The sequence below is a fragment of the Pogoniulus pusillus genome, chromosome 18, assembly GCF_015220805.1.
Source record: "Pogoniulus pusillus isolate bPogPus1 chromosome 18, bPogPus1.pri, whole genome shotgun sequence".
Lineage (NCBI taxonomy): Eukaryota > Metazoa > Chordata > Aves > Piciformes > Lybiidae > Pogoniulus > Pogoniulus pusillus.
In genome coordinates, this window is record NC_087281.1 from 4,131,324 (window position 1) to 4,159,288 (window position 27,965).

General features: G+C 46.3%; 1 protein-coding gene across 1 annotated transcript in view; it reads left to right on the plus strand.

Moving 5' to 3' along the window:
• Positions 1-27,965, plus strand: part of UTRN (utrophin) — a 481,902-nt gene that overhangs the window by 366,383 nt on the left and 87,554 nt on the right. Inside the window, exons 55-57 of the mRNA XM_064158262.1 lie at positions 11,797-11,926; positions 20,469-20,737; positions 24,908-25,054. Coding sequence (XP_064014332.1) covers positions 11,797-11,926; positions 20,469-20,737; positions 24,908-25,054 — 546 coding nt within the window. The remainder of the gene's footprint in view (positions 1-11,796; positions 11,927-20,468; positions 20,738-24,907; positions 25,055-27,965) is intronic.

Genomic DNA, 27,965 nt, shown 5'->3' on the forward strand with positions numbered 1-27,965 from the left:
AGTCATTGATTACAAGATGGGGAAAGAGTGGTTGGAGAGCAGTCAGGCATAAAGGAACCTGGGGGTGCTGGTAGAGAGTAGCTGAACATGAGCCAGCAGTGTGCCCAGGGGGGCAGGAGAGTCAATGGCATCCTGGCCTGCATCAGGAACAGTGTGGCCAGCAGGACAAGGGAGGTTATTTTGGCCCTGGACTCAGCAAAGATCAGGCCAAACCTTGAGTGCTGTGTCCACTTCTGGGCTCCTGAATTCAAGAGAGATGTTGAGATACTGGGACATGTCCAGAGAAGGGCAGTGAAGCTGTTGGGGGGCCTGGAGCACAGCCCTGTGAGGAGAGGCTGAGGGAACTGGAGGTGTGCAGCCTGTTTTGCCATCTAATCAGTTGTTTAGGAGAAAGCCTTATTAAAGTAGACTGTATGACCCGCTCAGGCAATTGGGATAGGAGAGGTGGTAAATCAGTATTGCTCCAGGTCTGGTTCTCTCAGCTCACTGTGAAGATATTTGAACAGTATCACAGTATCACCAAGGTTGGAAGAGACCTCACAGATCATCAAGTCCAACCCTTTACCACAGAGCTCAAGGCCAGACCATGGCACCAAGTGCCACGTCCAGTCCTGCCTTGAACAGCTCCAGGGACGGCGACTCCACCACCTCCCCGGGCAGCCCATTCCAGTGTCCAATGACTCTCTCAGGGAAGAACTTTCTCCTCACCTCCAGCCTAAATTTCCCCTGGTGTAGCCTGAGGCTGTGTCCTCTTGTTCTGGTGCTGGCCACCTGAGAGAAGAGAGCAACCTCCTCCTGGCCACAACCTCCCCTCAGGTAGTTGTAGACAGCAATAAGGTCTGCCCTGAGCCTCCTCTTCTCCAGGCTAACCAATCCCAGCTCCCTCAGCCTCTCCTCGTAGAGCTGTGCTCAAGGCCTCTCCCCAGCCTCGTTGTCCTTCTCTGGACACGCTCAAGCATCTCAATGTCCCTCCTAAACTGGGGGGCCCATAACTGAACACAGCACTCAAGGTGTGGTCTAACCTCTAATTGTGATGTGGTTACCACGTCACAACCTGTCATCTTTCCAATCTGCTGATTTTAGTTAATGTCTGGAAGGGATGACTGGAAATACATTATTTGTTAAGCTGTCAGCTGTTAAATGTTGGGTTCTCAAGGGAATACTTCTCAGCAGCACTTCTAAAGCCAGTACTGAAGTCAATACTGAGACAGAAAGTTTCAAGTTGCCATTTGGTTTTGCTTGTCTGTGCCTGTGCTCAGGTGTTCAGGCTCTTGAAGTAAGGAGCACCTCAGTACTGCATAACTTGATCATTCATCAGGGATGCAGAGCACTTGCTGGCTGTCTGGCATGAAATGTGTTTGCAGAGTGGTAAGCATAGGACAAAAGTGACTTCACTGGGCACATTACTGCTTTGTGAATCACTGGGGCAGGGTGAACTATTTTAGTCTGTCATGTATGTCTGTTTCTGTCATAAAAAAACCCCATGGACTGCATAGATGATATGTAGATGGCATTTTCTTCTGCAGTTTATTTTGAACCTTGGCCTACTGTTCAAGGTTATTTCACTTTTCAAGTGCTGTTATTTGGATCTGATATGAAATGGAGAGTTCAATCATCTCTAATTGTTAAATGCAAGCATTGCCAGTTAATTCTTTTAGTGTGAGCTGTGGAATCTCCTTAGGGAAAAATCCAAACAAAAAAAAGCCTGGATGAGGCACTTAGTGCCATGGTCTAGTTGGCTGGACAGGGCTGGGTGATAGGGTGGACTTGGATGAGCTTGCAGGTCTCTTCCAACCTGGTTGATTCTCTGATTCTCTTTATGCCCTGCAAACCTACTCATGACTTTCCTTAAGAGTACAATTTTGGTTTGTTGGGGTTTTTTTCTGGTTTTATGTTTTGGGGTTTTGGTTTTGTTTTTTTGTTAATAACAAACCCCTAGTTTTCAGTGTTGCTGCAAGATGGTTGTCACCAAAAGCACATTGTAGTCCTTCAATTTAAAACTGAGTTACAGGATATTAGGGTTGGAAGGGACCCAAGGAGATCATCGAGTCCAATCCCCCTGCCAGAGCAGGACCACACAATCCAGCACAGATCACAGAGGAACACATCCAGACAGGCCTTGAAAGTCTCCAGAGAAGGAGACTCCACAACCTCCCTGGGGAGCCTGTTCCAGTACTCTGGGACCCTTACAGTAAAGAAATTCTCCCTTGTGTTGAGGTGGAACCTCCTGTGCTGCAACTTACACCCATTGCTCCTTGTCTTATCCCAGGGAGCAGTGAGCAGAGCCTGTGTGTCCATCCCCCACCCTGACCCCCAGCCCTCAGATGTTTATAAGCATTTATCAAATCCCCTCTCAGTCTTCTCTTCTCCAGACTAAGCAGCCCCAGGTCTCTCAGCCTCTCCTCATCAGGCAGCCCTCCAGTCCCCTCATCATCCTTATAGCTCTCTGCTGGACCCTCTCCAGCAGATCCCTGTCCCTCTTCAACTGGGGACCCGAAAACTGAAGGCAGTATTCAAGATGAGGTCTCAGCAGGGCAGAGTAGAGGAGGAGGAGGAGAACCTCCCTTGATCTGCTGGACACACTCTTCCTAATGCACCCCAGGATCCCATGGGCCTTCTTGGCCACAAGGGCACATTGCTGTGCCATGGGTAACTTGTTCCCCACCAGGATCCCCAGGTCCCTCTGCACAGGGCTGCTCTCCAGCAGATCACCTCCCAGCCTGTACTGGTGCAGGTTATTATTCCTGCCCAGGTGCAGGACTCTGCACTTGTCCTTGTTGAACCTCCTTTGGCTCCTCTGTGCCAAGCTCTGTCTGTGCAGGTCTCTCTGGATGGCTACACAGCCTGCAGCTGTCTCAGCCAAGCCTCCCAGCTTGGTGTGATCAGCAAACTTGCTGAGCAGACTCTGTGCCTTCATCAATGTCATTGCTGAAGATGTCGAACAGGACTGCACCTGAGACTGATCCCTGGGAGACTCCACTGGTTACAGCTCTCCATCTGGACCTGGCACCATTGATCACCACTCTTTGAACTCTATCTTGTAACCAGTTCCTAATCCAGCTCCCTGCCTGTTCTTCCATCCCACACTTCCTGAGCTTGCTCACTAGAATATCCTGGGAGGAAGTGTCAAAGGCCTGGCTAAGGTCAAGGTAGACTACATCCACAGCTCTCCCTGAATCTACCCATTCAGTTATGCCATCATAGAATGCTGTCAGGCTAGTTAAGCATGACTTCCCCATGGTAAATCCATGCTGACTACTCCTGATAAACTTATTCTCTTCTAAGTGCCTTGAGCTGCCCTCCAGAAGGAGCTGCTCCATCATTTTTCCAGGGATGGAGGGAATGTGTATTTCCACGCTGTTTGGCAGTCAATATTTGCTTCCACTGCCAGCAGAAAGATTAGCCATCATTGTATTAAAAGAAATACTTCTTTCCATCATCCAAAGATTGGAATGCTTCAAGAACCTTCCTCTCAGATTCCACACTTTGTGAGTCAGGCATTGTCTGTCTCTGGAAAACATCCTGCATGAATTCTTATATTAACTCCTGATTAGATATGTTAAACAGAGTTTCTTTTTGTTCTTTTTTTCCTGAAAGCAATATTAAAAACATTATTTCCCCTTCCCCCTAGGGAAAACAGTGTAAACCAAGCCTAAACCAAGCCTTCTTTAGGGTTTTCTTATTGTAGTTTTATTCAAAACACCAAATGTAATGTCTCCTGTCTCCTGTAGTTGTCATATTGCAATGGCTTTGGACCAAAATATACTCAATTAGCTTAGAAACTGGCTGGATGAGCAAAAGTGCTGTTGTATCCTTGCAGGGTTTGTTCTGTTGTTTAAAGGATACCTTTTTGGCTTCCATTAAAAAAACCTGGGCACAGAAACACCACTCCACCACCACCCTAAAATCCAGACTGCTGTCCCTTTAGCAGTCCTGGTCCTACTGCAATGGCTTTGGACCAAAGTATACTCAATTAGCTTAGAAACTGCCTGGATGAGCAAAAGTAGTGTTGTATTCTAGCAGGGTTTGTTCTGTTGTTTAAACAATACTTTCTTGGTTCCCATTAAGCAAACTCAGGCATAGAAACACTGCTCCACGACCACACCAAAATCCAGACTGCTGTCCCTTCAGCAGTCCTGGGCCTATTGCAATGGCTTTGGACCAAAATATACTCAGTTAGCTTAGAAACTGGCTGGATGAGCAAAAGTAGTGTTGTTTTCTAGCAGGGTTTGTTCTGTTGTTTAAACAATACTTTCTTGGTCCTCATTAAACAAACTCAGGCACAGAAACACTACTCCACCACCATCCCAAAATCCAGATTACTGTTCCTTTAGCAGTCCTGGTCAGTATTGCTTTTTATAAGAGAGAAAACTCGAGCATAGAAATGAGAGGCCTCTTTTAGTACAGCAAAATGCAGAGCTGAGTCTTCAAAAATTGGCTTGCTTGCAGAAGGGGAAAAGGCCCAGCAGAGCCAGTTCAGTGGGTATGTGCTAAGGCTGTAGCAAACCCATCACAACAGGGTTCCACTTAACCCTTTAGGAGAAAACCAGAATGGCTACAATCCTGGTGATTTCAGTAGTTCTTTCAGTGGGGAAGAGGATTTTGTGTTGGTTTTGGTGAAGCAACAGCTCAGGGATGTTGTTTTTTTCCCCCAACATAGTTCTAAATCATGTGGAAAAAACCCAACCAAACCAAGCAAAACCCAAAAGAAACACCTGTAACCATTCCATGCTTTCCAGTGCCCAAAGACTCTGCTCTGTCAAGCCTTCCAGACTTCTCAGGGCAACTGAGACTTGGGTTGTCATTGACCTAGAAACACAAATAACAAAATCTCATTTCAGTGGGCTAGGACATAAAAAAATCCAGTTCCATAAAATTATTGGTGCAGGGAAATGTATTAATGAGCATCATTATGCCTGGATTTTGTACCCTTTGCTCAATTAAGCAGTGTCTCTCTTGATCCCTAGTTCAATTTAGATCCTTTAACACCTCTAGGGAATGCAGGGCTTGCAGCAGTTCTCCAGAGAAAACTAGAGAGGTTCTTTCTTGGCAATTCATTAACTGGGGGAAAAACAGTTTGAGTTTTTAAGAGAAATGTAGCCTTGTACTATTTAATTCAAGAGTAGCTTTTTAATGTCTTTTTTGCATACAATCTGGGTGAAAATTAAGCTTACCTCTGCTGCTAGAGGAATATTGGACTCTAGAGTTGAAAGTGAGCCCTTTCAAAGTCTCTGCAAAGTTATTTCAAGTGAAAACTTTCCAAACATCCTTCAAAACATCTTTTTGTTTTCTGAGTTTTTGTAAATGCAGTTAGAAGAAAACGACCTTACTGTTTTTTTAACTACTTTAACAAGTTTAGAAGGAAGTAAATTATGCTATCTTAATTAAGGTGTCACCACATAGCATAAATCATAGAATCAGCTAGATTGGAAGAGACCTCCAAGATCATCTGGATGATGATCTGGTCTCTTCCAACCTGGTTGATTCTATGATTCTATGATCCAGTCCAACCTAGCACCCAGCCCTGTCCAATCAACCAGACCATGGCACTGAGTGCCTCAGCCAGGCTTTGCTTCAACACCTCCAGGGATGGTGACTCCACCACCTCCCTGGGCAGCCCATTCCAATGCCAATCACTCTCTCTGGCCAACTTCCTCCTAACATCCAGCATATGATTGTCAGTTTGCTATTTTTTAAAGTATTAACAACAGCTTCATATTAAATGTTTTGAAGTCCAAACAGTAGATGGTAAATGTAGAATCATAGAATCAGCCAGGTTGGAAGAGACCTGCAAGATCATCCAGTCCAACCTAGCACCCAGCCCTGTCCAATCAACTAGCATAGTTTCTATTCTCACATCTGTTTGACTGTATTACTACTGAAAGACTTTGATGATTAGTTACATATGCTTATTTCATGTAGTGTTTATTTATTGGTGCATATACAAGTTATCCTGACAGGGCATAAATCCTGCCAGGCAGGTTTAACCCTGGCTCTCCTCCTGCTGTTGTGTGTGAGTTAGATGAGCAAACAATAAGAGTTTGGCCCCAGCAAAGCCTTGAGGGCTAGGGGGGCTTAGCACCTCATGTCAGGTGTCTTGTGCTGCCCTCACCATGCCTGCATGGTCAGAGAAGGCACCAAGCTTTGAATTCATTGGCCAGAAAAATGATGCTAGTGCCCACTGGCCAGTTGGATTTCAAACCAAAGTATATAAAGGGGGATGATTCAGAAACCACCTTTCTGCAGTCAGCCTTTCTACATTAGCCTTTCTATATCAGCCTTTCTACACCTGTCTTTGTCTGCACGGAGCCTTCCTGCCTCTCCTCGTTTGCAGCTCATTAAGGGCAGCCACATGTTGCGGCTAACATTAGCAGCTCAGCAGCATCCTCTTCCCTCTGCCTGAAATATTTTGTATTTTACTCTGGGGTCATCATTGCGACTTTGAAAGCATCTTTGATACAGGAGACTTACTCAGGGACCAAAAGAGCTGTGAGTACATCTGCTGGAGTCAGTTCCAAGACTCCATCCTCTTCCCTCTGCCTGAAATATTTTGTATTTTACTCTGGGATCATCATCATGAATTTGAAAGCATCTTTGGTACAGGAGACTTACTCAGAGACCGAAAGAGCTGTGAGTACATCTGCTGGAGTCAATGCCAGGACTCCACAGGCATAGTTAGAATTCTTCCTGTTCTCCCCTTCCTATTTTCCAAGTTCTGGTTGTTTGAACTGTTTAATTCTGTGCAGTTGCTTCCTGTCGACTGAAAATCCAAAGAACCTCAGGGAATTCAGATTTTTTAGTATTAATAATAAAAATATACAGAATTTAATATTCATAATTCATAATAACCATTAATTTCTGAGACCCAAGGTTGGTGATACATTCAGTGAATAACCGTCAGGATGTGCACTCATCCATTGAACAGAGTAGGAAGGGAAACTGCCTGAAGGGAGGCTGTAGCCAGGTGGGGTTGGTCTCTTCTGCCAGGCAAGCAGCAACAGAACAAGGGGACACAGTCTCAAGCATCAAGAATGGTGTGGCCAGCAGGAGCAGGGAGGTCATTCTGCCCCTGTACTCTGCACTGGTTAGACCACACCTTGAGTGCTGTGTTCAGTTCTGGGCCCCCCAGTTTAGGAGGGACATTGAGATGCTTGAGCGTGTCCAGAGAAGGGCGACGAGGCTGGGGAGAGGCCTTGAGCACAGCCCTACGAGGAGAGGCTGAGGGAGCTGGGATTGGTTAGCCTGGAGAAGAGGAGGCTCAGGGGTGACCTTATTGCTGTCTACAACTACCTGAGGGGAGGTTGTGGCCAGGAGGAGGTTGCTCTCTTCTCTCAGGTGGCCAGCACCAGAACAAGAGGACACAGCCTCAGGCTGCGCCAGGGGAGATTTAGGCTGGAGGTGAGGAGAAAGTTCTTCCCTGAGAGAGTCATTGGACACTGGAATGGGCTGCCCGGGGAGGTGGTGGAGTCGCCGTCCCTGGAGCTGTTCAAGGCAGGATTGGACGTGGCACTTGGTTCCATGGTCTGGCCTTGAGCTCTGTGGTAAAGGGTTGGACTTGATGATCTGTGAGGTCTCTTCCAACCCTGATGATACTGTGATACTGTGAAGTTGTGCCAGGGGAGGTCTGGGCTGGATGTTAGGAGGAAGTTGCTGGCAGAGAGAGTGATTGGCATTGGAATGGGCTGCCCAGGGAGGTGGTGGAGTTGCTGTCCCTGGAAGTGTTCAAGAGCAGGCTGGCTGAGGCACTTAGTGCCATGGTCTGGTTGATTGTCTAGGGCTGGGTGCTAGGTTGGACTGGCTGATCTTGGAGGTCTCTTCCAACCTGGTTGATTCTCTGATTCTCTCAAGAGGCAAAGAGTGTTAGTGACCAAATAGCCCTATTTATGCTCTGAAGGTTTTTTTTCCCTTTTTTTACTTTTTCCTTTGATAAATCAAAGGGAATAGTTTAAGGAATCTAACATTAAAATGGCTTCTGTGCATGGTCCAGTTCTCTCTTTTACCTGGACCTGTGTTTTCACATGCCTCTCAGATGAGTTTCCCCATGCATGCAGGCAAAAAGGGAATTTGTTGGGGCTGTGACTTCTGGGTCTGTTCTCGTGTCAGATGCTGGCAGTTGCCACCCTCTTTGGTGGACACTCTCATGTTGCCACTGTGGCAGCACAGGCATCAAGTGGGAAGTGGTAAACTGAGAGTAGTTAGAAAAATGCAGCTTTTGCCACCTACTTGGTTTTAGTCTTCTTTAAGAAGGCTTTTGCAAGGCATGTGAGGTAGACATCCAAAATTGAACTTCTGTTGAGATGTCTCTGTTTATAAAAAGTGAGTCTGAAATCATTCACAGACTCACACATAGAACTTTAGAGGTCTGAAGGGACCTCCAGGGATCATAGAATCACAGAATCAGGCAGGGTTTGAAGGGACCACAAGGATCATCTCGTTCCAACCCCCCTGCCATGGGCAGGGACACCCTCCCCTAGAGCAGGCTGCCCACAGCCTCAGCCAGCCTGGCCTTAAACACCTCCAGCCATGGGGCCTCAACCACCTCCCAGGGCAACCCATTCCAGCCTCTCACCACTCTCATGCTCAACAACATCCTCCTCACATCCACTCTGAATTTCCCCACCTCCAGCTTTGCTCCATTCCCCCCAGTCCTGTCACACCCTGAGAGTCTTAAAAGTCCCTCCCCAGCTTTTTTGTAGCCCCCTTCAGATTCTGGAAGGCCACAAGAAGGTCACCTGGGAGCCTCCTCTTCTCCAGACTGAACAGCCCCAACTCTTTCAGGCTGTCCTCACAGCAGAGCTGCTGCAGCCCTCTGAGCATCCTCCTGGCCCTTCTCTGGACACACTCCAGCACCTCCACATCCTTCTTTTAGCAGAGGCTTCAGAACGGGCTGTAGTACTCCAGGTGGGGTCTCAGCAGAGGGGAGCAGAGGGGGAGAATCACCTCCCTGGCCCTGCTGGCCACACTTCTCCTGACACAGCCCAGGCTCTGGTTGGCTTTCTGGGGTGCAAGTGCACACTGCTGGCTCATGTTGAGCTTCTCACCCAGCAGCACCCCCAAGTCCCTCTCCTCAGGGCTGCTCTCCAGCCACTCACTGCCCAGCCTGGAGTTGTGCTTGGGATTTCCTTGACCCATCGAGTCCAACCTCCCTGCTGATACAGGAGTCAGTTTACCACTTGCCCTCCAGGGGGACTCTGTAAAGCAGGGGTAATTAATTAATGTGAGATGATATTTCCCCAAAAAAATTTGTTATTGTTAATTAATTATTCATTTCCAAGATGAAGGTTGTTTATTAATTTTGCTATTCAGACCTCTGGCCACCCCCAACTGTGTGCTCAGCATTCATAATCTCATTTTGTGTTCGTGTCTGCATGTCCATCAGAACTCAGCAATACTTGCACCCAGACCTTTACCTTGTTAGTGAACAGGGTCAGTGACAGCCTTTGAGATGCCTCTCAAGAATTTTACTATACCTCCCCTTGCTATTTATTTCATTTATACTAAAAGTCTAGCATTCACTTTCCTCTCATTTTCTCCCTGAAAAGTACAGCTGGCAATAGGAGAAAGAATTCTCCCTCTGCTAAAGTCCTAGTAGCTTTCTTTTAGGTGTGATTTTCTTTTTCTCCCCCATGAAATCTTTCTTCAGTCCACTCATGACAGATTAGATTAGATTTATAAGTAGGCTTCTCTTTTGTTCTGTTGCAGACAGATTTGCTTAGAAGGACAAGAAGCCATTATTGATTCATTTGGGTATTCTTGCATCATGTATTGTCATTACTGTTCTTGTTTAGTAGCTGAAAAAGAGACACAGAAATACTTTGGGTATTGCTAAGAAGCAAGGAATAAAGTTCATAGAATCGTAGAATCAGCCAGGTTGGAAGAGACTCCCAAGATCATCCAGGCCAACCTAGCACCCAGCCTTAACCAATCAACCAGGCCATGGCACTAAGTGCCTCAGCCAGGCTTGGCTGGAACACCTCCAGGGACAATGACTCCACCACCTCCCTGGGCAGCCCATTCCAATGCCAATCACTCTCTCTGCCAACAACTTCCTCCTAACATCCAGCCTAGACCTCCCCTGGCACAACTGGAGACTGTGTCCCCTTCTTCTGTTGCTGCTTGCCTGGCAGAAGAGCCCAACCCCACCTGGCTACAGCCTCCCTTCAGGGAGTTGTAGACAGTAATAAGATCACCCCTGAGCCTCCTCTTCTGCAGGCTGCACACCCCCAGCTCCCTCAGCCTCTCCTCACAGGGCTGTGCTCCAGGCCCCTCACCAGCTTCATTGCCCTTCTCTGGACATGTTCCAGCACCTGAACACCTCTCTTGAATTGAGGAGTCCAGAACTGGACACAGAAGTCAAGGTGTGGCCTGACCAGTGCTGAGTCCAGGGGCAGAATAACCTCCCTTGTCTTACTGGCCACACTGTTCCTGAGCCAGGCCAGGATGCCCTTGGGCACACTGCTGGCTCATGTTCAGCCTGCTATCTACTGGTACCCACAGACCCTTTTCTTCCTGGCTGCTCCCAGCCACTCTGTCCCCAGCCTGTAGCGCTGCTTAGGGTTGTTGTGACCAAAGTGCAGAACCTTTCACTTGGCCTTTTTAAATCTCATCCCATTAAAGTTATGCAACTCTGACTAGCTTTAACAAAAAATCTTGTGTATAACATAAAGGAAAGATAGGTTGGACTGGATGATCTTGGAGGTCTCCTCCAACCTGGTTGTTTCTATGATTCTATAAATTATAATGTAAGAAGTCTATGGTGTGCTCAAGATGCTCTTCTTGAGTAGTTTTGATGCTCTTCCTGAGTAGTTTTTCAGTTCTTTTCATCAATTATAAATTATCTTCTGGCGTTTCAGTAGGTATTTTTTTCTGTTAGCCCAGCTAACAAAAAAGGGGAAAAAAGAGTTGGCTGTAGTAATCTGCTATGCATCATCAGTCACAGCAATACCAATAAACTCTTTACTTCTCTGTTTCAGAAGTTGAATGTAGTAGTTTCAGTTTCTGGGAAGTGTAAAGACTACAGTCATCCTTCCTATGCTAAATTCTGCAAGTCAGTTTCCTAAAGTCTACTTTTCTAGCCTTAATTAATGTATTGCCATTTATGTTTTGTAAGCTTGACTCCTTGTATAGGGTTAACACTCCTGGGGGACTAACCCTGAACCTGACCCTAGGGGTCTTGGCCCCTCCCCAGGGGTGGGCCACACTCCAGGTGATGGTTAGCCCACTCCCTCCACTTCCTGTGGTATAAAAGAGGAGCACTTCCTGCTCCTCATCCTCTTTCCTTGGCTCCCTCTGGACACACACACTCATACTGCATACCAGCACACCACGTGGCAGCCACGAGGCAGAGACACCATCACACTGCTCGGGTTGTATCCATCCCTTGTTGTATTTTGCTGTTTTCCCTTCCTTATCCTTTGTAAACTCCCCTACCTCCAACACCTTTTCTTAGTTATTGTTAAACTCTTCCTTTTTAACTTCCAAATCGAGTGAGATTGATTTATTTGGGTGTCCCTACCTGTATCTCTCTCCCTGTCTTTTGGGAAAAGGAGGGGGAAGAGGGGAGGGCACTCTATAAATTCTATAAATTGTCATTGGGTCTGTTAAATTTATTAGAGTCTCTGGGAACCTGCATTTGAACCCAAGACACTCCTCTTTATCTTGTAGTCTGTAAACCATGTTGGCTATTACTCACTCACTACACAGGTCTAGGCAGAGAGGTGAGAAGGGGCAGTGGCCTAATCTCTGTCGTTCACAAGATCAAGTTACAAACAGCACTTTTCTTTCCCTTTCCAAAAGGCACTGAGGCGTGAACTGAAGGATAAAGAGCAAACCATTCTCAATGCTGTTGACCAGGCACGCATTTTCCTTGCTGACCAGCCAATTGAGGGGCCTGAGGAACCAAGAAGAAGCTTGCATTCAAAAACAGGTCAGAAAATACTGTCTTCTGGGAAGGGTGAAAAAGAAAGAGGAAGAATGTTTATGTTTCCAGTGCATATTTTATCCCAGTTAGTTGATTGGACTTCAGAACTTTCCCAATCACATCTTGATTGCCTTTCTTTCAGTGATTCAGCCTCAAGGTACTCCTCTTTGTAAGTACTCATATTTTAATGATAGAAGTAGAAAAATCTACTTCCAGTTTTAGATTGAAAACATTGAGGTCATAAGTTCTGATGTTGTATTTTTTGTTGGGTTTTTGTTCTTGTGGGTTTGTGGTTGCTTTGATGTGGGATTTTTTTGTTGTTGTGGGTTTGTGGTTTTTTTTTATGTGGGTTTGGGGTCTTTTTTTTGCTTGGTTGGGTTTTTTTGGTAGTGGTGGGTTTTTCTGGGGGGGGAGCATGTGTGTGTATGGGGAGGTTTGTGGCTTTGGGTTTTTTTCTTACCTTGCTAACAAATACACTTTCTGTGTACCTCTCATTGCTGTCTACAACTACGTGAATGGATATTGTAGCCAGGTGGGGTTGGTTTCTTCTGCCAGGCAACCAGCAACAGAAGGGGACACAGTCTCAAGTTGTGCTGGGGGATGTCTAGGCTGGATGTTAGGAGGAAGTTGTTGCCAGAGAGAGTGATTGGCATTGGAATGGGCTGCCCAGGGAGGTGGTGGAGGCACCATCCCTGGAGGTGTTGAAGCAAAGCCTGGCTGGGGCACTTAGTGCCATGGTCTGGTTGATTGTCTAGGGCTGGGTGCTAGGTTGGATTGGATGATCTTGGAGGTCTCTTCCAACTTGTTTGATTCTATGATTCCATGAAAGGATTGGTTGAGGCACTTAGTGCCATGGTCTAGTTGATTGTCTAGGGCTGGGTACTAGGTTGGACTGGATGGGCTTGGAGGTCATGGAATCAAGCAGGTTGGAAGAGACCTCCAATATCATCCAGCCCAACCTAGCACCCAGTCCTATCCAGTCAACCAGACCATGGCACTAAGTGGACATATCAATCACACAGGTGATGTAATATACCATCTTCAGGTGATGGCTAGCTACTACAGACTTAACAAAGTGAATCTGGCCCTCAGTTTAACTGACAAAAACTCTGGATTCCACATCTTTCATAGAATCAGCCAGGTTAGAAGGGACCTCCAAGCTCATGCAGTCCAACCTAGCACCAAGCCCTGTCCAATCAACCAGACCATGGCACTAAGTGCCTGGTTTTTTCCTGATATAATCCAGAGCATTATAAATTGTTTTAGTCCTGCAAGAGATGTTCTTGGAAAAGATAGAAATCTACTTTCACAGAAATACCATTTGTTGTAAAATGGGAATGATTCCCTGTCCTCTTACAAAATTACAGTATAGCTCTTTGTATCAGGAGTGGTTTGGGTTTTTTTCTTCCAATATTTCTTCTCTAAAGCAAACTTCTGAAGTTTTTTTCAGTGGAAACTGCTAATGCTTCCTGCATCCATGTTTTGTATTACTTCTCTGCAATTTTTTATGTGGAAAAATATTGAACTTTATCATAAAGGTATGAATAGCTGGTGATTAAAGCCAGTGAACCATTTTTCCTTGTCTACAAGAATGTAAAAGAAGGTTATGAGCAAGCCTTGATTTCTTCTTTCTCACTTTGACTTTAAGCTTTTTGTGTTAGCCTTTTGCTGAGCGTGCAGTAACTGGGAGCATTCAAACACTCTTCTTCAGCTTCCAAGAAACATCCTTCTCAGTTAATTTTATTCCACATATGTCTTCTTGGTCTGTTTGCCATGTTTCTGTAGGGAGGATCTGTCACAAAACCAGCAAGCTTCACACTTTCTTTGCCTTTGAGCCGTTTCAGCATCTGAGTGGAGCCAGTTGATAAATCGTAGAATCAGCCAGGTTGGAAGAGACCTCCAAGATCAGCCAGTCCAACCTAGCACCCAGCCCTAGCCAATCAACCAGACCATGGCACTAAGTGCCTCAGCCAGGCTTTGCTTCAACACCTCCAGGGATGGTGACTCCACCACCTCCCTGGGCAGCCCATTCCAATGCCAATCACTCTCTCTGTGTAGAACTTCCTCCTAACATCCAGCCTAGACCTCCCCCAGCACAACTTGAGACTGTGTCCCCTTCTTCTGTTGCTGGTTGCCTGGCAGAAGAGACCAACCCCACCTGGCTACAGCCTCCCTTCAGGTAGTTGTAAGCAGCAATGAGGTCAACCTTGAGCCTCTTCTTCTGCAGGCTAAACAAGGGTCCCTGTCTTTTGTTCTGCCAGATGTGTCTTTATTTTCTGGCATTGTATTGTCTTGGAATAAAATAGAAACCTTTGTTTTGTTTTGAAATGCTGTTAGGGGGGATGTGTATTTGTGTCCTGTAGCCTTGCCAAGGAGATACTTGCTATATGTGCTGTGCCAAAGTATAATTTATTGATCCTTGGCCTTGTTGCAATTTGCAGTTGCAGTGCTTTGGAAAGAAGCATAGAATTAATTGCCTGCTTGTCTAGAGGAAGAGGGATGCAGTGGTTATAGCCATCTCTCCATTATTACTGTCCTTCAGAAAGAATTGGAAGAAGGAATAGTAGCTTGGTGATGCTGTTATCAGCACTGCTGTATATGATTTTTTCTAGTTTTGTGGCAGGAGCAGACTAAAACTGACTTCATCCCTGCTTTATGTTCTTGGAGCAACACAAACTGTGGCCTTCTGTGCTAGGTTGAAGCAGGCTAGAATGTTTTGGTGAGAAGAACTGGATTGCAGGCTGTAAAAAGAAAACATTGATGATGTCTACTTTGCTCACAGCCTTGCTGAGATGTATTGGAACGAGAAACAAAAACATTACATAACCACTCTCCCTGGGGCTGCTGGCTGAGCTGCATCTCTCTAACCTCACCCTCCATTTTGGGCTAATCCACTTTGCTTCCTAACTCCCTGGCCAAACCTCCATTCTTCCTTAGGACTGGGGTAAGGTTGAAAGGAGTAGAGGGAAGGTGTAGGGGTGGTTGAGAGCCCCTCCTGGGGACTCAGGTTTCTGGGGAGTTGTGTTTCTGTATTACCTTTCACCTTGTCTATTTCTGGCTATAACTGTATATACTGTAACTATCTGCTTGTATACTGTGCCAGCTGTAAATATAAGCTTCATTCATATTTCCAGAGCTGGCTGAGTCTAGTCTGGGTGATTTCTAAAGTGTGGGGGGGCAGGGAACACCCAAACCATCACACCTTCCACTGTGGGAGTCCTTTGGATCACAGCATTTATTACAAAAGGGTGCTTTTAGTGAAGGGTATGATATGTTTGGATTCTCTCATCAAACTCCAGAGGTTATTCTGGATAAAGGCATGGTTCTCAGGATTGTTGTCATCTGCTTTCATTTCATGGAAAGAGATGCTATGAGATGACTTAATTATCTCTTAACTACAAACTGTTTCATCTTTCTGCATCTTCCCCACCAGCAGCCCATGGGAAATATCAACAGGCATTATAAGATATATCTATTTACTAGCATTAATCTCTTTTGCCTTTATTTGGAATCTATACTCCAGGCCCTTTCCAGAAGCTCATTATATATGAGGTTAACAGCTTTCATTTGCTCTGCTTTCACTGTTCTGTCCTTTGCAGAACAAAGGTTACTTGTCTTTAATCCCGCAGAGACTTTCTGCCTTCACTCTCATTATTTCAGTTTCTCTGATTTGAAGAACTCTCAGGTTTAATAGAAGAAAACCTAAACAGACAAAGAAGGTTCTGATGAGATCTTACAGCAGCCTTTCAGTATGTGAAAGGTGCCTGCAAGAAAACAGGGAAGGGACTTCTTTTACAAGGGCTTGCAGTGATGAGATGAGAAAGAATGGACAGGTGGCAGTGCGTTAAGGAGGGGTTTGAATCTGGGTTAAGAAGTGAATCATGATGAGGCTGATATTAAAATTATTAAATAGTTTATTAAGTTAGTTCTGGAGCCCCTATTACAAAAGGGATGTGGGGATGCTGGAGCATTTCCAGAGAAGGGCCATGAGGATGCTCAGAGAGCTGCAGCAGCTCTCCTATAAGGACAGACTGAAAGAGTTGGGGCTGTGCAGGCTGCAGAAGAGGAGGCTCCCAGGTGACCTTCTTGTGGCCTTCCAGGATCTGAAGGGGGCTACAAAAATGCTGGGGAGGGACTTTTTAGGCTGTCAGGGAGTGACAGGACTGGGGGGAATGGAGCAAAGCTGGAGATGCATAGGTGCAGGCTGGATGTGAGGAGGAAGTTGTTGAGCATGAGAGTGGTGAGAGGCTGGACTGGGTTGCCCAGGGAGGTGGTTGAGGCCCCATGGCTGGAGGTGTTTAAGGCCAGGCTGGCTGAGGCTGTGTGCAGCCTGCTCTAGGGTAGGGTGTCCCTGCCCATGGCAGGGGGGTTGGAGTTGGCTGATCCTTGTGGTCCCTTCCAACTCTGACTGATTCTATGATTCTATGAAATATTTAAAGAAAATTTCCCCAAACTTCTTTACAATTAACAGATTCTATTATGCAGTTGGTAACACTAATTTAGCAGAATGTATCTATACAGTCAGAATGATTTAAATGATCTAGGAAAGGGTTTAGAAAGTGTTTACAGCTGGAGAGTGCACAAACTGCCACCTCAAGGTTAACCATAGACTTTCACAGAGTTCAGAAAGGAGAGTTAGTGTGCTGACTGGTCAGATGTTCTGTTTCCCTCTGGTAGATACAAATGCATGTTTGGATGAAAATGGCAGATTACAGCTTTGCATGCCTGTAGCTAACACTGGTTGTAATGTTCCCTGTATTTACCTGTTTAAGGAGCCTTCCTCCACTGGCTCTGCAATTCTTGGTCAGTAATTCCATCATTGCTTTGTGATGGTTTGGGTGTTACCCACCCACACACACACTTTGGAAATCATCCAGACTAGACTCAGCCAGCTCTGGAAATTTGAATGAAGCTTATATTTACAGCTCAGCTCAATATACAAGCAGATAGTTACAGTAGATGCAGTTATAGACAGAGATATACAAGGGAAAAGGTAATACAGTGTGCTAGTTTGAGGCTAGCTAGAATGTTTTGGTGAGAAGAACTCAATTACAGGCTGTGAAAGGGAAACAGTGGTGATGTCTGCTTCCCTCACAGTCTTGCTGAGATGTATGGGAACAAGAAAGGAAAACATTAGATAACACTCTCGCCATTTGCTCTCACTCTCACTGGGGCTGCTGGCTGAGCAACATCTTACTCTCTAACCTCACCCTCCGTTTTGGGCTAATCCACTTTGCTTTCTTAACCTCTGGCTGAGCCTCAATTCTTCCTTGGGACTGGGGTAAGGTTGAGAGGGGCAGGGGGAAGGTGCAGGGGTGGTTGAGAGCCGCTCCTGGGGACTCAGGTTTCTGGGAGGGGAGTTGTGTTTCTGTATTACCTTTTCCCTTGTCTATCTCTGTCTATAACTGTACACACTGTAAATATCTGCTTGTATATTGTACTAGCTGTAAATATAAGCTTCATTCATATTTCCAGAGCTGGCTGAGACTAGTCTGGGTGATTTCTAAAGTGTGGAGGGGGCAGGGAACACCCAAACCATCACATACAGAAACAGAACAGCCCTCCCAGAAACCTCAGTCCCCAGGAGGGGCTCCCAACCACCTTTCCACCTTCTCCCACCCCTCTGAACCTTACTCCAGTGTCAAATTCAGCCTTGCATTTCATTCCCCAAAACCCAGACAAACTCCTCTCCACAGCACCCAGTCCCAAAGAAGAACAGAGGTTTGGCCAGGGGCTTAGGAAGCAAAGTGGATTAATCAGAGATATGGCAGAGAGGCTGGAGAGAAATGCAGCTCAGGCAATACCCCAAGAAGTGCCTTATCTATGTTTGGATTCTTGTTCTCATACTTCTCAGCAAGCCTAAGACTGAGGTAGACATCACCCTGTTTCCCTTTCACAGCCTGTAATCGAGTTCTTCTCACCAAAACATTCTAGCTAGTTTCATACTAGCACATGCTTTCAGTAACAACTACTTTATTGTTTTTATGTAAGCAAATTGTAGCTGTTGTTTTGTTGGGTTTTTTTGTTGTTCAAAACAACAGTTTCTATCTTGAAGGAATTTATGCTTAGAACTTTAGCTTTTAGATTTTCAAAAATCTGCTGCAAAGTTTGAGGTTAAGATCATCCCAGGATTCATAGAATCAACCAGGTTGGAAGAGACCTCCAAGATCATCCAGTCCAATCTATCACCCAGTCCTATCCAATCAACTAGACCATGGAACTAAGTCCTGTTCAATATCTTTATTGACTTGTAATGTCCTATGCTTAGTTTATTCTACTGTGATTTGCTGGAATTCCAGAGACAAAACACAACTTACTACAGCATGTCTTTGGTCTACAGCTTTATTCTGATCTCTCAGTGTTGCAAATTATGGGTTGCTCTTGTGTTTCTAAATCCCACAGCTACACACATAATTTATATCCCCTCACATCTAGTTAAGCATTGCAGGCTTTTGTCACAACTGTTCTACCTCAGATTCCTCCTCTGGAGCACCCTCTTGCCCTTGTATTTTGCCTAAGACTAGCTCTCCAGCCCCTGCTTTGCAGGGAGGGTGCACGTGAGCAGTGCCTTCCTGTAGTAGCTTATGACATGCAGTAAGTGTCAAGATGGATCAAGAACCAGATTGGAAGAGACCTCCAAGATCATCCAGTCCAACCTATCACCCAGCCCTATCCAATCAACTAGACCATGGAACTAAGTCCTGTTCAATATCTTTATTGATGATCTGGATGAGGGGATTGAGTCCAGCATCAGTAAGGTTGCAGATGACACCAAGCTGGGAGCAAGTGTGGATCTGTTGGAGGGTAGGAGAGGCCTGCAGAAGGAATTTGGCAGGGCGAATGGGTGGGCAGAGGCCAATGGGATGAGGTTTAACAAGACCAAGTGCAGGGTTCTACACCTTGGCCACAGCAACCCCAAGCAGCACTACAGGCTGGGGACAGAGTGCCTGAGAGCAGCCAGGAAGAAAGGAAGCTGGGGGTACTGGTAGAGAGTAGCTGAACATGAGCCAGCAGTGTGCCCAGGTGGCCAGGAGAGCCAGTGGCATCCTGGCCTGCATCAGGAACAGTGTGGCCAGCAGGACAAGGGAGGTTATTCTGCCCCTGTACTCAGCACTGCTCAGGCCACTCCTTAAGTGCTGTGTCCACTTCTGGGCTCCTCAATTCAAGAGAGATGTTGAGGTGCTGGAACATGTCCAGAGAAGGGCAACAAAGCTGGTGAGGGGCCTGGAGCACAAATCCTATGAGGAGAGGTTGAGGGAGCTGGGCCTGTTTAGCCTGGAGAAGAGGAGGCTCAGGGGTGATCTTATTACTGTCTACAGCTACCTGAAGGGGCATTGTAGCCAGGTGGGGGGTGGCCTCTTCTCCCAGGCAACCAGCAATAGAACAAGGGGAGACAGTCTCAAGTTGTGCCGGGGTAGGTCTAGGCTGGATATTAGGAGGAAGTTCTTCCCAGAGAGAGTGATTGGCATTGGAATGGGCTGCCCAGGGAGGTGTGGTGGAGTCACCGTCCCTGGGGGTCTTCAAGAAAAGCCTGGATGAGGCACTTAGTACCATGGTCTGGTTGATTGGTTAGGGCTGGGTGCTAGGTTGGCCTGGATGATCTTGGAGGTCTCTTCCAACCTGTTTGATTCTATGGTTGGTTCTAAGACTCTGAAATACCTTGGTAAGCTCAGTTTCTTTTGCCCCTCCACCCAACCTCACACTCTCTTAACACGACCAGTTTCTAGAAGATCTTTTCTGCTTGTGGAGCTCAAAACATGCTCTGCATCCTACAGTCTAGGTATTTGTCTCCCTCCCTTTGGTGATTTTGACTTGTTTTGATTGTCCTTACCTCTTCTTCTCCTTTGGTTACTGTTGGTCATACTTTTTCCCCCTGCATAAACCACTTCTTAGAATGACACCATGTGCTTTTGACAATGTTCTCTCCCCCCTGTGCCGCCAATTAAAATGCAAGACATGTTTTATGGGTTAGCTGGCTGAGGGTTTGGTTTGGTTTGGTTTGGTTGTTTTTCTTGGATGACATCTGTATTGTGTTGCTGAACATTCTTCTAGTATTTTTAGTTTAACATGTGTCAGAACTAATACAGGCTAACCAGATTTGAAAGAAATGAACAAGTGGAATTGGTGGGCTAGACCTCTTGGGTTTGATCCAAACAACTCCTCATTCCTTATACATCTGGGACAAATGTACCTTCCCTTCTCAGCAGCAAATTGAATGTGCTCTAATGGTTTCATTACTTGCAATGTGCTTTGCTATTTTGGGTGCTAAGAAACAATAGTTGCATCACTGGAGGCTTTGCAAGAAAACTTTTGTAACCATAGCAGTGCATTTACTTTGGCATTCATCAAGCCTCTGAAAAGCAAAAAAGCTTCCTCCCTCCTTTCATGTGTTGTCACCTTGTCCACCATCCTTCAATTGGTGCTGGACTTAGTGTCTTCAAGTGTGTATCTCAGGAGCACTGTCTGAGTAGATAAAGTAATAGCAGATAAAGAAATCTGAGTAGATAATAAAAGAAGTAAACAATGTCATTTTACTTTGTCTCTGCAGAGTTGACCCCTGAGGAGAAGGCCTTGAGGATTGCCAAAGCTATGCGTAAGCAGTCATCGGAGGTAAAAGAGAGATGGGAGAACCTAAATGCCAGTGCCAGCATCTGGCAGAAGCAAGTGGACAAAGCATTAGAAAAACTGAAAGACCTGCAGTGTGCTATGGATGACCTTGATGCTGATTTGAAGGAGGCAGAGAATGTGAGAAACGGATGGAAACCTGTGGGAGACTTACTCATAGATTCATTACCAGAGCACATTGAGAAAACCACAGTAAGTGTGGGCTCCTCTGTGAGTCATCCCCTTCCATTCTATTACCCCGAGTCATATTAGATATGTATGCACTGTATACTTAAGCTCTCATCCACATTTTATAGAGCTCTTTGAAGATAAATCTGAGTTCTCAAAGAAGGTGCAGTGCTTTGCCATACTGTGGTTGCATAAGCATATGATCAGCAGGCTACAGATGTGTACAGAATGGGGGTGGGGAAAGTGTTCTAGGATTTAATTACTTTCCTCTTACAAATATCCCTGGAGATGTTTAAATCCAGGCTGGATGAGGCTCTGGCTAGCCAAATCTAGGGCAGGGTGTCCCTGCCCACGGTAGAGGGGTTGAAACTGGATGATCCTTGTGGACCCTGATTCTATGATGCTAATATTATCTAATGCAGAGTTAGGACATGGATGTGTGCGGAGCTTTGCCCAGGCACTGGAGTATGAGTGAGCTGAGCCAGTTTTCATCCTGGCAGTTGACAGCAGGCTCCCCTGCTTTTTGTCTTGGTGAGCTGTCAGATCTGTTTGGCTATTAGGTACAGCTTTCCTCTTAGAAAAAACATTTAGAGCCCTTTCAGTCATAGAGTACACATAGTTTTAACGTCTGTTCCTTAACTTTCACATGCTTCAAAAATCTATTATCTGTTTTAGCTACCCTTCAGGGAGTTGTAGAGGAGGCTCAGGAGAGAACTTACTGCTCTCTACAACTACCTGAAGGGGGGTTGTGGCCAGGTGGGGTTCAGTCTCTTCTCCCAGACAGTCAGTGGCAGGACAAGAGGACACAGTCTCAAGCTGTGCCAGTGCGGATCTAGGCTGGCCGTTAGGAAGAAGTTCTTGGCAGAAAGAGTGATTTGCATTGGAATGGGCTGCCCAGGGAGGTGCTGGAGTCACCGTCCCGGGATTGTTTAAAAGGAGACTGAATGAGGCACTTAATGCCATGGGTTAGCTAATTAGAAGGTATTAGGTGATAGGTTGGACTCGAAGGTCTTTTCCAACCTGGTTAATTCTGTGACTCTGTGAAAGTTCATATTTGCTTTTACTTTAGCCTGGCTTCTTTAGCATTGTTTGAAAGTTAAGAACAACTACTTCCATGTAATGTTCTAATGGGCATATCAGTTCTCACAGCCAGAGTTCCAGGTCACCCATGCAGTGCTTAGCACCACAAGGCATGGTTAATCATGATGAGTAGTAGTCATCCTCTGCTTAGCTGCATGGCTCAGGTGGGCACCCAGTAACCCAGAGTTTCCCAAAGAAGCAGTACTGTCTAATAGCTAATGTTCTGCAGGAAGACTGACTGAAAGTGCTTGGGTATCATGGAATCCAGGAGATCCCCAAGCATCAATGCTGGGCCTACTCCTGTTCAATATCTTCATTGATGATGCCTGGAGGTGTTCAAAAAAGGACTGGATTAGGCACTTAGTGCCATGGTCTAGTTGATTGGCTAGGGCTAGATGATAGGTTGGTCTGGATGATAAAATCATAGAATCAGGCAGAGTTGGAAGGGACCACAAGGCTCAGCCAGTTCCAATGCCCCTGCCATGGAGAGGGACACCCTACCTTAGAGCAGGCTGCCCACAGCCTCATCCAGCCTGGCCTGAAACACCTCCAGTCATGGGGCCACAACCACCTCCCTGGGCAACCCAGTCCAGCCTCTCACCACTCTCATGCTGAACAACTTCCTCCTCCTGTCAGCTTGCTTCAGGGTTAGTATCAAGGTCAGAGACATTCCAGTCATGCTCAACAACTTCCTCCTTACGTCCAGGCTGAATCTCCTCACCTCCAGCTTTGCTCCATTCCCCCCAGTCCTTTCACTCCCTGAGAGACTGAAAAGTCCCTCCCCAGCTTTTTTGTAGGCCCCCTTCAGATCCTGGAAGGCCACAAGAAGGTCACCTGGGAGCCTCCTCTTCTGCAGACTGAACATAGAATCATAGAATCAACCAGCCCCAACTCTTTCAGTCTGTCCTCACAGCAGAGCTGCTGCAGCCCTCTGAGCATCCTCATGGTCCTTCTCTGGACACCAGCATCTCCACATCCTTCTTGTAATGGTGGCTCCAGAACTGGCTGCTGTACTCCAGGTGGGGTCTCACCAGAGCAGAGTAGAGGGGGGGAATCACCTAACTCCACCTCAATTTGTCATATCCTGATGGCTTTTTCAGTAAAGACAAGAAAAATGTTCAGATTTTCATTGCTGTGAAAAAAAATGAAACATCTGCTGAAGCAATAGAGGCTTGCTGGCTGTCCAGAAGCCAAACACTTCTTTTATTGCCAGTAGGTTCCTTCTATTCCTGGGCCTAATGAGAGAGACTTTGAAGAGAGGCAAATAATTGATTTGTCCATAGAAAATCTTTTTTTTTCCAGTTGTGTTTTTTGGGCTTGTTTCACGTTGTTTAATCAAGCTGCTTTTAGGATTGAACAATTAACTGCTCACAGCAAGAAAGACATTTGGATGCATCTTTTCAACTGTAACTAAAACTTGAGTGAGTTTTGCCTTAATACCATATTTAGATCCATTTGGTCCAATAAATCTTTTTTCCTTCTTTTTGTTCTTTGTAATAGTTTCACTCTCCAGTTGTAGTCAGGTAAAACATTACACTCCTTTTTCTTACAAATGCATCCCTTCATGCATTGCTAATTCAATAATAGCTTTTAAATTGATTTTTTTGTCAGCTGCTTAATGTTGGAAAGCTGTAGTTACTGAAAGCATTTGTTTTTCTTAAGAGTGCTTGACAGGCTGTATGCTGCTAAAGCTCCTCAGAGAGCATTGCAAATTCCTTTTTGGGGAGAAAAACCTCCTAAGCCATATGGCAACACTGGAAATCTTAACTGAAGTTGCTTTAAGAGCACCAGTTTGAAGAGAGTAAACTTGCTTTGCAGGTGAGCTGAGTTGCATTCAGTTGTTTAGCATAATGTAGAACTTAGGCTGGCTACTGCTATTGAGGAGAATATGTTGATGGCAAAAGAAGGGGCAAGGACAATCTCCACTCCTTATTAGATGGAAAGGGGAATATAGTGACAAAGGATGAGGAGAAGGCAGAGGTGCTTAACACCTTCTTTGCCTCGATCTTCAATAGTGGGACAGGTTGTCTCCAGGACATCTGGCCTCCTGAGCTGGCAAATGCAGTCATGGACCAGTATAGTCTCCCTGTAATCCATGAAGAGGAAGTAAGGGACCTACTGAGCCACTTGGATCCTCACAAGTCCATGGAACCAGATGGGATCCATCCTAGGGTGCTGAGACATCTGGCAGCTGAGCTGGCCAAGCCACTCTCCATCATTTATCAGCACTCCTGCCTCACTGGAGAGGTCCCTGAAAGACTAGAATCTGCCAATGTGATCCTATCCACAAGAAGGGCTGGAGGGAGGAACCAGGAGATTCCAGACCTGTCAGCCTGACCTCAGTGCCTCAGCGCCAGGCAAGGGCGTGGAACAGGTCGTCTTGAGTGCCATCACAAAGCACCTACAGGGTGGCCAAGGGATCAGGCCCAGCCAGCATGGGTTTAGGAAGGGCAGGTCCTGTCTCACCAACCTGATCTCCTTTTATTATCAGGTTACCTGCCTGGTGAATGTGGGGAAGGCTGTGGATGGAGTCTACCTGGATTTTGATGCTGTCTGCCACAACAAACTCCTGGCACAGCTGGCAGCTCATGGCTTGGACAGATTCACTGTGATATGGGTCTAGTTGATTGGCTAGGGCTGGGTGCTAGGTTGGACTGGATGGTCTTGGAGGTCTCTTCCAACCTGGTTGATTGCATGATAAGTTACCATCACAGTATCACAGTATCATCAGGGTTGGAAGAGACCTCACAGATCATCAAGTCCAACCCTTTACCACAGAGCTCAAGGCCAGACCATGGCACCAAGTGCCACGTCCAATCCTGCCTTGAACAGCTCCAGGGACGGCGACTCCACCACCTCCCCGGGCAGCCCATTCCAGTGTCCAATGACTCTCTCAGTGACTAACTTTCTCCTCACCTCCAGCCTAAATTTCCCCTGGCGCAGCCTGAGGCTGTGTCCTCTCATTCTGGTACCATGTAGGGCAAGTCAGCACCGTGTTGAGTTTACAGCGGCTTCTGTGCAGCTCAAATGTCCATTGAATATCTGTGAGGTCTTTTCCAACCTTGGTGATACTGTGATACTGTGAATATAAATGTCTGTTTCTTGCTCTTTTAGGCTTTTAGAGAAGAAATTGCTCCTATCAATTTGAAAGTTAAAACAGTGAACGATTTGTCAAGTCAGCTGTCTCCACTTGACCTTTATCCATCATTAAAGATGTCTCGCCAGCTGGATGATCTCAATATGCGCTGGAAACTTCTACAGGTATTCTTTTGACTGCATGCATGTCGTGGAGGGGGTTCTTGGTGCCTACACCTATTTGGTGAAGGAGAGAAATTAATTTGAGGCAATATAAATTTTATATAAGAATATCACAGTATCATCAGGGTTGGAAGAGACCTCACAGATCATCAAGTCCAACCCTTTACCACAGAGCTCAAGGCCAGACCATGGCACCAAGTGCCACGTCCAGTCCTGCCTTGAACAGCTCCAGGGACGGCGACTCCACCACCTCCCCGGGCAGGCCATTCCAGTGTCCAATGACTCTCTCAGGGAAGAACTTTCTCCTCACCTCCAGCCTAAATTTCCCCTGGCCACCCCCAGCCACTGTATATTAATATAAAATATTCAGTACACAATTATGAAAACAATTTAGGACAAGATATGTACAGGGATTTGGTTATTTAACTAGCAAACATTCAAACTATAAACAGAGGGAGGAGTTTCCCCTTTGGCTTAATGCTGCTTGGGATCCTTATGCTATTTGCCCAGCAGGGTGGGCTGAAACTCTTTCTGCTCTATGGCAGAGGTAACTCATAGTACAGAGGTATTAAAGCTTTTACTCACAAGTGTTATTAATTATTAATCACCCCCTGGGGCTATGTCACAGCCTGTGCCTAGTGTCCAGACTGCAGGGAATCTGCCTGTGGACACTTTGAGGCTGGAACCTTCCTGGCTTAAGGGGAGGTGATAAATCTTCCCAGTCTCTGGGGAAATATTTCTGACCTTTGTTCTCCTGGTGAGGGATGATCTCTGCCTTTGATGCTGCTGTCTTCTTCTGGATGCTGTGTCCAGGGATATCAGCTTGGCAGGTTTTCAGGAGCAGGAGAAGAATATCCGTGCTGTCTCTGGCACGGGTCCCCACACAGGTAGCAGGCCGTGTGTGTGTGTGCAGACAATCCAAAGTCTGCTTCCTGGTTCTCAGCGGCAATGGCTTTTACCAGGCAATAAGCAGTGAGCATGCAAAGTGTGTGCAGCTGCTGGGAGTCTGAGCTCCGTAGGTAAATCAGTGCAGGATCAGGTCCTGATAGCAATACAGCTTGCAGATGTGCACAGCTGGCTTAGGAGGCTATAGGCTCCTTATATATAAATGTGCAGGCTTAAATGAGCTCTGCATCTAAGGTAGGCAGGCAGGTGAGCTGCGATTGAATCAAAGCATGAGGTCTGAGCCTCTGAGCATCGGAGCTAGGCAATGGCATCCGAGCATGCGGGTCTGAGCGGCTGAGTGCTGCAGTGTGGTCCGAGCTGAGCTGAGGATAGGGTCAAAGAGCACATGTTGTTTTCCTCTGCACCCCCATTTATTGACTGTGGGCCGAGATTAATGGCCTCTTTGGCCACTAGAATGACCAATCAGGTTGGCAGTTAGCCAAACCTTACCACAATGGGCATAAGGCTCTTGCCTGGACTTTCCCAAATATGGGGATCACATGGATTTCACAGTCTCACAGTATCATCAGGGTTGGAAGAGACCTCACAGATCATCAAGTCCAACCCTTTACCACAGAGCTCAAGGCCAGACCATGGCACCAAGTGCCACGTCCAATCCTGCCTTGAACAGCTCCAGGGACGGCGACTCCACCACCTCCCCGGGCAGCCCATTCCAGTGTCCAATGACTCTCTCAGTGAAGAACTTTCTCCTCACCTCCAGCCTAAATTTCCCCTGGCACAGCCTGAGGCTGTGTCCTCTTGTTCTGGTGCTGGCCACCTGAGAGAAGAGAGCAACCTCCTCCTGGCCACAACCTCCCCTCAGGTAGTTGTAGACAGCAATAAGGTCTCCCCTGAGCCTCCTCTTCTCCAGGCTAACCAATCCCAGCTCCCTCAGCCTCTCCTCGTAGGGCTGTGCTCAAGGCCTCTCCCCAGCCTCGTCGCCCTTCTCTGGACACGCTCAAGCATCTCAATGTCCCTCCTAAACTGGGGGGCCCAGAACTGAACACAGCACTCAAGGTGTGGTCTAACCAGTGCAGAGTACAGGGGCAGAATGACCTCCCTGCTCCTGCTGGCCACACCATTCCTGATGCAGGCCAGGATGCCACTGGCTCTCTTGGCCACCTGGGAACACTGCTGGCTCACTGCTGGCTCCAGGGAGACGCAGGCTGGGGTGTGTGTGGCTTACACAGCCTGTTTACAATCAGGGGTCCTGGCAGAAAAGCACGTCCAGGCATGTAGAGGCATAAACAAGCCTCTGTTTGGGCCTACAGGCCTTCCACCACAATGCAGTAGGGGAAAAGGGATGCTTCATAATTTCTTCTGCTCGCATAAGATGTGTTATCACCATTGGTTCATCATTTCTTAATGTAAGGTGTTACCTCAGTGGTACCAAAGCAGCAAAAGAAGCTGTCTTGCCTTGTGTGGCTTAAACAAAAGCTTTTTCTTCCAAGCTGTCTCAGCAGTTTAGTGACTCAGGAGACTGCATTAACCTCTGGACACCAGTGGGAACTACTGCTACATCCATTTGTTTAGTATGTCTGACAGCAGCATACTTGCTGCATAAGTAGCTGGTACTGAAAACCAGTGCACATCCCTCTGTTGTGTTTCCAACTCCTGTGAAAGCTGTTTTGATTCTGAATGTGCAGTTTTCTGCACGGAATTTCCCTTGAAGTCACTTAAGCATTAGTAGGACTGTAGTAAGGTGTGAGCAACAGAATGTTTAGATTTAGGAAACAGGAGATTATTGTGCTTAAATGGCCTGAGAAAAGCAAATCAATGAGCCTGATTGCAGTTTAAACTCGTGCACAGTTTCACAGAGAATAATTTAGTGCAGTTTCTTACATCAGTTAAAGTTACTTTATAAGTTTTTGCACTTTCTCACTGTTGCTTTTAGTAGGAGATATTTGCTGTGATTCAGCAGCTATTTATTTCTTTGCCTGGCTTCTGGCAGTGATATTAAGTGTTTTAA